A 13,433-nucleotide genomic window follows, 5' to 3' on the forward strand; every position below is an offset into this window, starting at 1 on the left:
ATGGGAACGGTTGTGAGTCCAGACTCTTGTGTGATTGCATCCGATTTGGCTCCTGGAGATCTATTGGGGTTCCACATTTGGGGGGGTACCAGGGATTGAACTCAGTAGCACTCGACCACGGAGCCACATCCCCAGCCCTATTTTGTATTTTATCTAGAGACAGGGTCTCACTCACAGATGCTTAGTGCCTTGCCAATTGCTGAGGCTGGCTTTGAACTCTGGATCCTCCTGCCTCAGCCTCCTGAGCCTAGCAGCTGGGATTACAGGCATGTGCCACCACGCCTGGCTTGTTGTTTTGTTTTGATTATGAAATCTTAAATGCATGGATAAAAAGTAATAATGAACCAGCATGTAACCATAGCAAGTTTCAAAATTTTTCATAAAAATGATTTTTTTGCTTTATTTTTTTTTATTGGTTGTTCACAACATTACAAAGCTCTTGACATATCATACTTCATACATTAGACTGAAGTGGGTTATGAACCCCCAATTTTACCCCAAATGCAGATTGCAGAGTCACATCGGTTACACATCGGTTACCATAAAAATGATTTTAAGCCTCCGCAGCAACTGGAGGCTGATGCAGGAGGATTGCAAGTTTACAGCCAGCCTCAACAATTTAGCCGCACCCAGACCCTGTCTTAAAATAAAAAGGTTGTAATGGGGATGTAGTTCAATAGTAAAGGGAGGGGGGTGCAGCTTGTGGCTCAGTGGTAGAGCACTTGCATAGCATGTGTGAAACACTGGGTTCGATTCTCATCACTGCATATAAATGAATGAATTAATTAAACTCCATCAACAACTAATAGAAATATTTTTTAAAATATGGTAAAGCACTCCTGGGTTCAATTCCCACTACCCAAAAAGAAAAAAAAATAAAAATCTTACCCATATCATATATACATATATATGTATATAATTTCATATTACATATACATATATAATTTTTATGTCCATTATAACTTTATATTTAGGATTTTATGTCTATGGGTTGAACTATGTGAGCAGGAAGAGAATCAAAACTTCACACTGTGAGACACAATTCCAACAACCACACCGTTGTCCCACCTTACCATAATGGGGCCAAGTACCCCCTACACTTGACCTCACCCCCTGGGGGAGTAGTGGGAGGCCAAGTGCCCCCTACACTTGACCTCACCCCCTGGGGGAGTAGTGGGAGGCCAAGTGCCCCCTACACTTGACCTCACCCCCTGGGGGAGTAGTGGGAGGCGCAGTTGCTCACAGATGGTTTGCCCACCGGTCCTCAAAGGAGCCAAAAGCCCACATTGGCCATGCTGGCTGTGGAAAACCTAAGACTTGACGAGCTGCTAAGGAGCAGCTCATCTGTGGCAAGTAGGCAAGGAGTGAAAGAAAGGATCAGATAAAAATAGAAGGGGGCTTTGTTACCAGTTACCTGGACTCTGGCTTGTATCAGGAATGGAGGCTTTAGTTAGTAATGGGTTCAGGGGATAATAAACCAATTTATGGCAATCTGTGGGATCAGTAAAGGACAGTCTGTGGTTTTAGGGATTGGGTACCTGTCAGGTCACCTTGACAAAGTTTTATTATTTCCTGGCTACTTTTGCCATATTATAAAGTACTCCCTGTTGAAACATGACTGTCTTCCTTTATAAAGTCTAGCATAAGCCTGAGTGTAGTGACACACACCTGTAATCCCAGCAGCTCGGGAGGCTGAGGCAGGAGGATCATGAGTTCAAAGCCAGCCTCAGAAACTTTGCGAGATCCTAATCAACTCAGCAAGACCCTGTCTCTAAATAAAAAATAAAAAGGGCTGGGGATGTGGCTCAGTGATTAAATGCCCCAGAGTTCAATCCCTGGTGCAAAAAAAAAAAAAAAAAAAAAAGCATTGCAAGGCTCCCTTTTCCCAAGTTTATAAAAGTATCACTAAATTTCTTTGTGGTTTGACATTAACTATTTTACATTTTTGCATCTGTACAGCCACTGGAGTTTATTCAGCATATCCATATGTGTAGGGGCACCTATCTTTTCAAAAAATATTATATATTTTTTCATTTCTAAAATTTGCTCCTCTAGTTTCTGTCTCTAATTTCTTAACTATCATTGGCTAGTTCTTTTAGGACATGTCATATTCTGACAGGAATCAATCTCATTCTTTCTCTCACTTTAGTAGATGGCTCCTGTGGGTTTCAGGTACACATTTTAACATGCTAAAGAAATATCCAGAGCCAGGTGCTATGGTGCAAGCTTGTTATCCCAGTTACTGTTTTGTAATCCTAGGTACTCCAGAGGTTAAGGTAGGAGGATAGGGAATTTCAAGTCAACCTGGGCAATTTAGTGTGATCCTGTCTGAAAAAAACAAAGGAATGGAAAGGAAAAAAGAAATATCCACCTATTCAAATTGTATTAAAGTTCTTATTCAAAATGATCTTGATTTTTATCATATATTGTTCTGTTTTGGATGTACAGGGCATTTTTACCACATGCTCAGATCTTTTTTTTTTTTTTTTTTTTTTTTTTTAGTACTGAAAATTGAATCCAGGGATGGGATGCTCTGTCACTGAGCTACATCCCCAGCCCAGCCCTTTTTATTTTTTCTCTGGAGACAGGATCTCACTCAGTTGCTTGGGGCCTTGCTAAATTGCTGAAGCTGGCCTTGAACTTGCACTCTTCCTGCCTCAGCTTCCTGGGTGACTGGGATTGTAGGCATGTGCCAATCATGCCTGGCTCTCCCTGTACTTTTTGTTATACCTCTGGTCTTTTTTTTAAATATTTTTTTAGTTATACATGGGCACAATATCTTTATTTTGTTTATTTATTTTTATGTGGTGCTGAGGATCGAACCCAGGGTCTCACACGTGAGAGGTGAGCGCTCTACCACTGAGCCACAACCCCAGCCCCTATACCTCTGGTCTTAATGTAGCAACATTAACTCCATATTGAAAAACTTTGTTAGTCCTAGAAGATAGAGGATTGGGTTTTGTTTTTGTTTGTTTGTTTTGGTACTGGGCATTAAACCCAGGGGCACTTAACCACTGAGCCACATCCTCGGCCCTTTTTTGTATTTTATTTAGAGCTAGGGTCTTACTTAGATGCTTAGGGCCTTGCTAAATTTCTGAGGCTGGCTTTGAAATTTATGATCCTCCTGCCTCAGCCTCCCAAGCTGCAGGGATTACAGGTGTGCCTCACTGCTCCTGGCATAATAGGGGATTGTTAAAAACTTAATAGCTCACCAGTAATAAGAAGACACAAACAGCCTTTAAGCAACCTCCATTCTTGTACTTCAGGTGGCAGGAAGCTTATGGTCTGTTAATGTACAGCTTAAGATGGTCATCTATACTAACAATGGTTAGTTATGGGTAGGATATAAGGTATCCCTCCCAAACTTTCTGTGTTGATGCAGAAATGGTGGGAAGTGAAATGATTGAATTGTGAGAACTGTACCCAAATCAGTCCATCCTAGTTTGAATGGACTGGGTGATGACTGAATGTCTACAGTGAGGTGTAGCTGGACAAAGTGGATTACTAGGGGTGTGCCCTGGAAGAATGCATCTGCCCAGTGCCACCCCCCCACACACACACTTCCTGGTCACCATGTGGTAGGCTGCTTTCCTTTGCCCTACCTTTTAGCCATGATGTCCTGCCTCACCTTGGGCCCAGAACAAGGGACTCTTAGGTCCTTGATAAGTGGCTGAGGTTATAGACTAAGACTTTTGAAACCATGAACATCAAATGAACTTTCCCTCCTCTAAGTTGTTCTTTTCAGGTATTTTGGTCACAATGACACAAAGCTGACTGAAACACTATTTGAATTACAGGTTTCTACCATAGTAGCAACCAGAGAAACCTAACTCTCATGATACCTATGGCCTGCAATTCAAAAATAGCTTCTTGATTTTATTTGCATTCCTTTTTTCCCACTTCCTTAAACCTCCCCATTAAGAACCTCTCACTGGGGCTGGGGCTGTGGCTCAGGGGTAGAGCGCTTGCCTCGCATGTAGGAGGCCCTGGGTTCGATCTTCAGCACCACATAAAAAATAAATAAGTGAAATAAAGGTATTGTGTCCAACTACAACTAAAAAATAAAAAAAAAATGGCTAAAAAAAAGAACCCCTCACTGACTCTAAGGAGCAAGATAGACTTCTTTTTTTTTAATTTTTATTTTATTTTTTAGTTTTTGGTGGATACAACATCTTTTTTTTTTTTTTAATTTTTATGTGGTGCTGAGGATTGAACCCAGCGCCCCGCACATGCCAGGCAAGCGCGTTACCACTTGAGCCACATCCCCAGCCCCATTATTTTTTTAATTTGTTCTTTTTAGTTATACATGACAGTAGAGTGTATTTTGCCATAGTATACATAAGGGAGTATAACTGCCCATTTTTGTGGTTGTACATCATGTGGGAATTACACTGGTTGTGTATTCATATATGAACATAGGGAAGTTATGTCTGATTCATTCTACTGTCTTTCCCATTCCCATCCTCTCCCTTCCCTCATTCCCCTTTGTCTAATCCAAAGTACTTCTATTCTCCCCACTGCCTTGTTGTTTGTTAGCATCTGCATATCAGAGAGAACATTTGGCCTTTGGTGTTTGGGGATTGGTTCATCTCACTTAGCATGATAGTCTCCATCCCCATCCATTTACAGGCAAATACCATAATTTCATTCTTTTTTATGGCTGAGTAATATTCCATTTTGTATATATACTAGATTTTCTGTTTTTTTTTTAATATTTATTTTTTAGTATCGGCAGACACAACATCTTTGTTTGTATGTGGTGCTGAGGATTGAACCCGGGCCGCAGGCATGCCAGGCGAGCGCGCTACCGCTTGAGGCACATCTCCAGCCCCAATTTTCTGTTTTTTAAATATTTTTTTTTTTACTGCTGATGGACCTTTATTTTATTCATTTATTTATATGCAGTGCTGAGAATGGAACCCAGTGCCTCACACATGTGAGGCAAGCACTCTATCACTGAGCCACAACCCCAGCCCTTATATGACATTTTCTTTATCCATTCATCCATTGAAGGACACCTAGGTTGGTATCATAGCTTAGCTATTGTGAAGGTGGGCTTCTTTTTTTAATATTTATTTTTTTAGGTGTAGCACAATGCCTTTATTTTTATGTGGTGCTGAGAATTGAACTCGGGTCCGGCCCATGCTAGGCAAACGCTCTACCACTGAGCCATAATCCCAGCCCGTGAAGACGGACTTCTAATGACTGTCCTCCATCTTCTGGATCAGCCAGGTTTTCAAACAAAGTTATTTTTATTGCTTCAATACCTTGTTTTGTGGCTTAATTGGCTTGTGGTGCAACAAGCAGACAGAGTTGGGTTCAGTAACATTCGGACAATAAGTGGTTTGCAGGTAATATTTGGAATTTAAATTATCTCATGAAAGAACAGAAATAAAAATAGCTGAACTGGGCTGGGGATGTGGCTCAAGCAGTAGCGCACTCAACTGGCATGCGTACGGCCTGGGTTCGATCCTCAGCACCACATACAAACAAAGATGTTGTGTCCACCGAAAATTTTTAAAAAAAAGTGGATATTGAAGATTAAAAAAAAATAGCTGAACTGAAACAGGCTGGTGGCACACACCTGTAATCCCAGCAACTCAAAAGGCGGAGGGAGGAGGATAGCAAATTCAAGGCCATCCTCAGCAATTTAATAAAATAAAAAAAATGAGGGCTAGGGCTGGGGATGTAGCTCAGTGTTAGAGAATCCCAGAGCTCAATCCAGAGAGAGAGAAAAAATGATTAGAACTGGCCAAATAATTTATCAGCTATTAGAATGAACAAATGAGTTTACTCAGAAAAGTGTCATGAAAAGCCTTTTTTAAAGACAGTGTTCTGGAGAGGCATTTTTTTTCTCTTTGGATTAATAGATAGTAACAAATCAGAAAAACAAATTTGCCATCTACTTGGAGAGAGATGACACTTTCCATCATTAACAGAACATAGAATGCAATGAACATAGAATGCAATGATCTTGCATTCTGGCAAGATCATTCAGGGATTTCAGAGAAATTTGTTTTCTTAAGTTTCAATGCTGACAATAGAGATGGCAGCTCACTTAATAGACTCCTGAGCTGGCGTGATGGTACAGGCCTATAACTCCAGGCGCTTGGGAGGCTGAGGCAGGAGGATTGCAAGTTTGAGGCCAGCATGAGAATCTTAGCAAGGCCTTCAGCAACTTAGCAAGACCATGTCTCATAATAAAAAATAAAAAGTACTGGGGATGTGGTAGTTAAGCATCCCAGGTTCAATCCCCAGTATCCAGAAAAGAAAAGAAAAGAAACACTCCTGAATGTCATCAGATGAAAAGTTGGGATGGATGATGATGAATTTTGGTTTGGAATATTATTAGATCTTAATAGTAGAATAAAATACCAAATGCGCTTAAACTATAAGCATTTTAGAAAGTAGGCCTAAGCCAGGCACTATGGCACTTGCCTGTAATCCCAGCAGCTCAGGAGGCTGAGACAGGAGGATTACAAGTTCAAAGCTAGACACAGCAATTTAGTGAGACCCTATCTCTAAATAAAATATAAAAAGGGGCTGAGGATGTGGCTCAGTGGTTAAGCATCCCTGGGTTCAGTCCCTAGTACCAAAAAAAAAAAAAAAGTGGGGGGCTGGGGTTGTAGCTCAGTGGTAGAGCGCTTGTCAGCATGTGTGAGGCACGGGGTTTGATTCTCAGCACTGCATATAAATAAATGAATAAAATAAAAGTCCATCAATATCTGAAAAAAAAAATCCAGGCATGGTGGTGCACTCCTATAATCCCAGTGGCTTGGGAGGCTGAAACAGGAGGATCGCAAGTTCAAAGCCAGCCTTAGCAACTGCAAGGCACTAAGCAACTCAGTGAGACCCTGCCTCTAAATAAAATACAAAATAAGGCTGGTATTGTGGCTCAGTGGTTAAGCAGCCCTGGGTTCACTCCCAGGTATCCCCCCGCCAAAAAAAAAACCCTTATGATTGTTTTGTTTTGTTTTGTTTTAATCTTCTGCAAGATTTTTTCTAATCAGTTTCCTTGTGCTTTTGTCCTGAAGACTGGAACTGACTCGGGACAAGTGGAGGACCTCTGAGTACAGGATAAAAAGAATTTCAGCATGCTCCAGAGACACAGGCAGATTTATTCATGAAAGCAGGTATATATATTCAAGGGAAAATGCAGTCTATCTCAAGGGAGACCTTCTTCAGATAAATTAAGAAATACACATTCAAGCTGGGCGCTATGGCCCATGCGTATACTGTGTAATCCTATCAAGAGGCTAAGGCAGGAGAATTGCAATTTCATGGCCAGCCTGGGCAACTTAGCAAGACCTTATCTGGACTTAGCTCATTGGTAAAGTACCCCTAGGTTCAATCCCTAGTACTACAAAAAGAAGAGAGAGAGAGAGAGAGAGAGAGAGAGAGAGAGAGAGAGAGAGAGAGAGAGAGAGAGAGAAAGAAAGAAAATTTATTCAAGGGAAAATGCCAGTCATCTCCAGAGGGAGAGACAACCCCTTGGCCAGCAATGTTAATATATAGAGGGACAATAGCTAGGGCCTAAACTAGAGTCAGGGTGGAGTTACACAATTTCACATTTTCTAGTGCTTAAGTATTGCCTTTATACCAGGTTGCTTTTTGCAGGCAAAGGGCATAGTCCAAGAACATTGGCTAAGAACATGGGCTTAGAACATGGGTGAGATTGTTCAGGGGGTTTTTGTTTTGCATTTCAAAGATTCATGTGTGCCAGATTACTTCTTTAATCTTAGAGATTCTAAGACAGGAGGATCTCAAATTTGAGACCAGGCTGGGCAACATAGCAAGAACCTGTTCCAAAATAAAATATAAAGGACTGAGGGTATACCTCAGTGGTAGCGGCCTCTGGGTTCAGTCCCCAGTCACAGAAAATAAAAGGGTTCATGAATGTTTCTACATCCTAATGGTGCATGGGCACTTCTATTTTGAGACTACATATATGTTTCTTTTTCTGTATCCCCAAATTCCTATCTCAGGTTTAGAAAATAAATCTGACCAGGTACAATGGTGCAGGCCTGAATCCCAGCTACTAAGGAGGCTGAGGTAGGAGTATCACAAATTCCAGGCTAGCCAAGGCAACTTAGTGAGACTCTGTCTCAAAATAAATAAATTAAGGGCTGGGGATGTGGCTCAAGTGGTAGCGCGCTGGCCTGGCATGCGTGCGACCCGGGTTCAATCCTCAGCACCACATACAAACAAAGATGTTGTGCCCGCCGAAAACTAAAAAATAAAGATTAAAAAATTCTCTCTCTCTCTCTCTGTCTCTCACTCTCTCTTAAAAAAAAAAAAACCCTTCCATTCCATTTAGAAAAATAAAAAAAAATAAATAAAAAAAAATAAATAAATTAAAAAGATATGGGGATGTAGCTCAGAGATAAAGCACCCTGGGTTCAATTCTCAGTACCACACACAAAGAAAGGAAGGAAGGAAGGAAGGAGGAAAGAAAAAAGAAAGAAAGAAAAAAGAGAAAGTTTATGAAGGATAAATCTGTTTCATTTCTGTTGTGTGTGTGTATACAATTTGGATTGTTGAATAAAACAATTTGAACTTAAAAATAAGGATGTAGTCAGGTTCAGTGTAATTCCAACTACTTGGAAGGCTGAGGCAGGAGGATCACAAGTTCAAGGCTAGCCTCAACAACTTTCATTCCATTCCAACCATGCATCATATATCTGCAGGCCCAAGTGAACAGCCAGTATTTTCAGCAAAAATAGCTTTCACATCCCTGAAAAGTAACCTAGGCAACCATTATCATCATAACCCATATGTCAGAGGTGTTATCTACAGCAAAGCTAGAGAATAATGTATTACCCAGCTGTGTGACCTCCAAACCTAGTGATTTTTAAGTTGACTAAGAACAAGTGAAGCTGGAGGGCCTATTTAAATGTTTCCCTGGTAACAATTTCATGTTATGCAAACATTTCTGCTTTTGTGGTTTTAACAGGGTCTCATGACAGGCCTTGTTGAAAAGAGCACCAAGGTAGAGAAGCAACATGCCATGCTACAGAAGGTTATCATTTATTGTGCCTAGGGGTTTATTTCATTGTCCCACCTTTTCATCTCACCATGATGGCCCCTTACCATCTCATTGGCTCCATAAATAAAATATTCTGAGCTCATGTTTTGCATTTTGATAATACATGAAGATAGAAACTCCATATAATAAAAATATCTGCATTTGAATTTAAAAGAGATGAGATGTTGAGTAATGATAATTTCTATATTTTAAATATTCCTTGTATTAGTAGGAATACATTTATTATGACCTTGAAATTCAAAGTTACTGCCAGGTGAGGTGATGCATGCCCATAATCTCAGCAACTCAGAACTGAGAAAGATTGCAAATTGGAGGTCAGCCTAGGCAACTTTGTGAGACCCTGTCTTCAAAATAAATTATGAAAAGGGCTGGCGATGTAGCTCAGTGGTAGAGTGTCCCTGGTTCAAGCCCCAGTACCACAAAAATAAGAGACTTCTGAGAAAGAGGAGGAGAAAGACCTATTGTGGGCTGGGGATGTGGCTCAAGCGGTAGCGCGCTCGCCTGGCATGCGTGCGGCCCAGGTTCGATCCTCAGCACCACATACAAACAAAGATGTTGTGTCCGCTGAAAACTAAAAAATAAATATTAAAAAATTCTCTCTCTCTCTCTCTCTCTCAAAAAAAAAAGACCTATTGTATTTTGTTTTGTTCTGTTTTTAAATGATTGGTTTCTCTCTTAGTTTCCTATATATATTAGCTTATGGCTGGCAAAGGTTTTAGATATGAAAATCTTTCAACTGCTCTATCAATTGAAAAATATGTAGAACATGGTATTTGTTTGTTTATTTATTTGTTTATTTTCTTTTTGTTTGTGGTACTGGGGATTGAACCCAGAGCCTTGCACATGCTCAGCAAGTGCTCTATCACTGAGCTACACTCCTCAATCCTATAGGTCATTTTAATTCAGCACAAACAAATTTCCTGGGGAAACTGACAAGATGTCATGCTATAAGATACAAAATTATGCATTAAGCTAAACTAATAACAAAAGCACATCAAAATAGTCTCCTAAATAAAAGAGAGTTTGTTTCTTTCTTATGTAATAGTGCAGAGGTAAGGGGCCTATGTGATGACAGCAATAGATCTCTTTAAAGGGTGAACAACCAGGTGCAGTGGCACACACCTGTAATCCCAGCGGTTTGGGAGGCTGAGACAGGAGAATTGCGAGTTCAAAGCCAGCCTCAGCAATGGAGAGGTGCTAAGCAACTCACTGAGACCCTGTCTCTAAATATAATATAAAATAGGGCTGGAGATGTGGCTCAGAGGCCAAGTGCCCCTGGGTTCAATCCCTGTACCAAAAAAAATGAACATCTTGTATAATTAAAAAGAACCCCCCCCCCATAAAAAGTCAGCATCTTTAAAGTGAACATACTAGCTGAGCATGGTGATGCACACCTGTAACCCTGGATATTCAGGAGGCTGAGGGAGGAGGATGGCAAATTTGGGACCAGCCTGGGCAACTGAGCAAGACCATATCTCAAAATAAAAAATAGGGGCTGAGATTGTGGCTCAGTGATAGAATACCTGCCTGGCACACATGAGGCACTGGGTTGGGTCCTCAGCATCATATAAATAAATAAAATAAAGTTATAAAAAATAAAAAAGGCTGGGGGATGTAGACCAGTGGTAGAACACTTTCCCAACATGTGTGAGGACCTAGATTCAATTCTCAGCATGACCTGCCCCACCAAAAAACAAAGAAAAAAAGATAAGCACATTGTTTTAGCCTAAGAGTGACTGAAGAGGTATAACCAAATGGAAAGAATGAACCTATATCAAATCTTATTTTTTTTAAAAAATGTGATAATTGATTGTGGTATTGCACAACTGTAATCCCAGCTATTCAGAAGGCTGAGGCAGGAGGACCACAAGTTGGAGGCCAGCCTCAGCAAATTTGCAAGACCCTGTCTCAAAATCAAAAAGTGCTGGGATATAGCTCAGTGGTAGAACACCCCTGGGTTCAATTGCTAGTACCAAAAATAGAAATAAAAAGTTATAAAATATGTGTATAACAATTGGAGACCAGCGCAACCATGCAGCACGGTGAGCACCTGTCCACCCACCCCGTCCTGTCTGCCGTGTCCTGGGACTTGTTCCAACAAGGCATATGAGGTGTTATCAGATGCTAAAAAACAGGACATCTATGACAAGTATAACAAAGAAGGCTTAAATGGTGGAGGTGGAGGTGAAAGTCATTTTGACAGTCCATTTGAGTTTGGCTTCACATTCCGGAACCCAGATGATGTCTTCAGGGAATTTTTTGGTGGAAGTGACCCATTTTCCTTCAACTTCTTTGAAGACCCATTTTGCCGCAGTCTGGCTGGGCACAATTCAGGAGCCACTTGTCAAAAGAAACTAACTTTATTTTTAGAACTACAAATGCCAAACAAAACAGCTCCTCAGGAAAAAACCCTCAGAGCCCAACTGCCACCACCGGCTTCCCACAAGCCTCTCCCCCAACACAAACCTCACCACCTCCCACAATCCTCCTGCTCTTGAGGCTGATTGGCTGGGTCGTGTGGGCGGAGCCAAAGAAGTCCCCCAATGAGCAGCTCCGTGGAGGAGCCAATCAGCTAGATGTTGCTGGGGCCGCTGTGAGCCAATCATCAGCTGGCAGTCTGAAGGGCAGGGAAACAGCCCAGTGAACATCACCGCAGAGGAGCCAATCAGCTAGATGTTGCTGGGGCTGCTGTGAGCCAATCATCAGCTGGCAGTCTGAAGGGCAGGGAAACAGCCCAATGAACATCACCACAGAGGAGCCAATCAGCTAGATGTTGCTGGGGCTGCTGTGAGCCAATCATCAGCCGGCAGCTGGAAGTTTGCTGGGGCCCCTTTGGCTGTGGCTCTCAACACCATTTGAAGACTTTTTTGGGAACCATAGAGGTCCCCAAGGAAGCAGAAACCGAAGTGCAGGCTCGTTTTTCTCCCTTTTCAGTGGATTTCCATCATTTGGAGGTAGATTTTCTGCATTTGATACAGGATTTACTTCATTTGGGTCACTAGGTCACAGTGGCCTTACTTCATTCTCTTCTACATCATTTGGTGGCAGTGGGATGGGTAACTTCAAATCTATATCAACTTCTACCAAAATAGTAAATTGGAGAAAAATCACTACAAAAAGAATTGTCGAGAATGGTCAAGAAAGAGTAGAAGTTGAAGAAGACGTCCAGTTAAAGTCCTTAACGATAAATGGTAAGGAGCAGATGCTACGCTTGGATAACAAGTAATTCAATGCATGCATTTAACAGAAATGTTAATCTATAACAAGTACCATTTGAGGATTAACAGGAACATTTTTTGAAGATTTCAGGTAAACTTGACTTTCAGTATGATTGTACCTAAAGTATTTATAAACAGCTCATTGGAGCCCCTATTTGTCATAGACTTTTGAGTTTATTGTTGGGACCACACAACAGGACCATTTTTTTGTCTTTAAAATTGTTGTAATCTCTGTATGCACTTTGCTTTTTTTATTAAATGTAATCCAACGTGAGCCTTGACTTTTGAGTAGTGCTAGGACAAGATTGTATTCAACACCAGCATGGATCTGCTTCCCATTGTGTTTGACATGTGAGCCAAGTAGTGTCAGCCTGCTGGGAGCTAACATTGCCAGGATGAGGCTCCTGTAGAAGTAATTTTTTTTTTCAGTATTTAGTAATGAAAGATAATAATGCATTAATAGTAATACATTTCTGGTTTAATATAAATTTAAGGATGTTTTCTAGTTGTGCATGAATGCTGGCAACTTAGTAAAGTTTTGACAATTGTTTAAATATGTAATGTTAAGCTTAGGTTTAAAAATCTGGTAAACTGGGTCTTTGTCATTGCTTAAAAACAAAGAAAATAAATGTGAATGTGTTTGGTGCATTTAAAAAAAACAATTGGAGAAAATTAAATATGAGCCAGATATTAAGTGATATTAGACAATTCTTGTTAATTCTTAGGTGTGTAAACAGATCATGAAGATATAGGAGATTATACATTTTTAGGAGAAATGTGTTGAGGAATTTAGAAATGAAGGGATTTGGTGTCTGCAACTTTCTTTCAAAGGGGGGGAAAAAACCTCCCAGTGACTGAAAATTAATGATGTGAATATAAATTATATCTAGGTACAGTACTCTGTACCTTGCACTGTTCCAAAGTTCAAATTGCTTGTGTTCTTTGAACTATTAGATTAATTAGTACAACCTTGCAGGGAAAGTACAGAGAATATATGTACCCACAACTGAAATTTAAGGCATGTAAACATTTCCCCATATTTGTACAGAGACAATTTTATGTAATAATTAAGGTTCTGTGTGTGTGTGTGTGTGTGTGTGTGTGTGTGTGTGTGTGTGTTGCTGAGGATTGAACTCAGGGCCTTGTACAAGCAAGGCAAGCACTCTACC

General features: G+C 40.7%; 1 protein-coding gene across 1 annotated transcript; it reads left to right on the forward strand.

Moving 5' to 3' along the window:
- On the forward strand, positions 1-12,562 carry LOC308639403 (dnaJ homolog subfamily B member 6-like; the record flags this gene model as incomplete). The annotated part of the gene is made up of 3 exons (XM_081277671.1): positions 1-12; positions 11,149-11,369; positions 11,927-12,562. 3 exons carry the CDS (start codon positions 1-3, stop codon positions 12,270-12,272), a joined length of 579 nt encoding a protein of 192 aa, XP_081133797.1. The 3' UTR covers positions 12,273-12,562.
- Positions 12,563-13,433: the final 871 nt, after the last annotated feature.

The sequence above is a fragment of the Spermophilus citellus genome (assembly GCF_964194105.1).
Source record: "Spermophilus citellus genome assembly, chromosome: X".
NCBI lineage: Eukaryota > Metazoa > Chordata > Mammalia > Rodentia > Sciuridae > Spermophilus > Spermophilus citellus.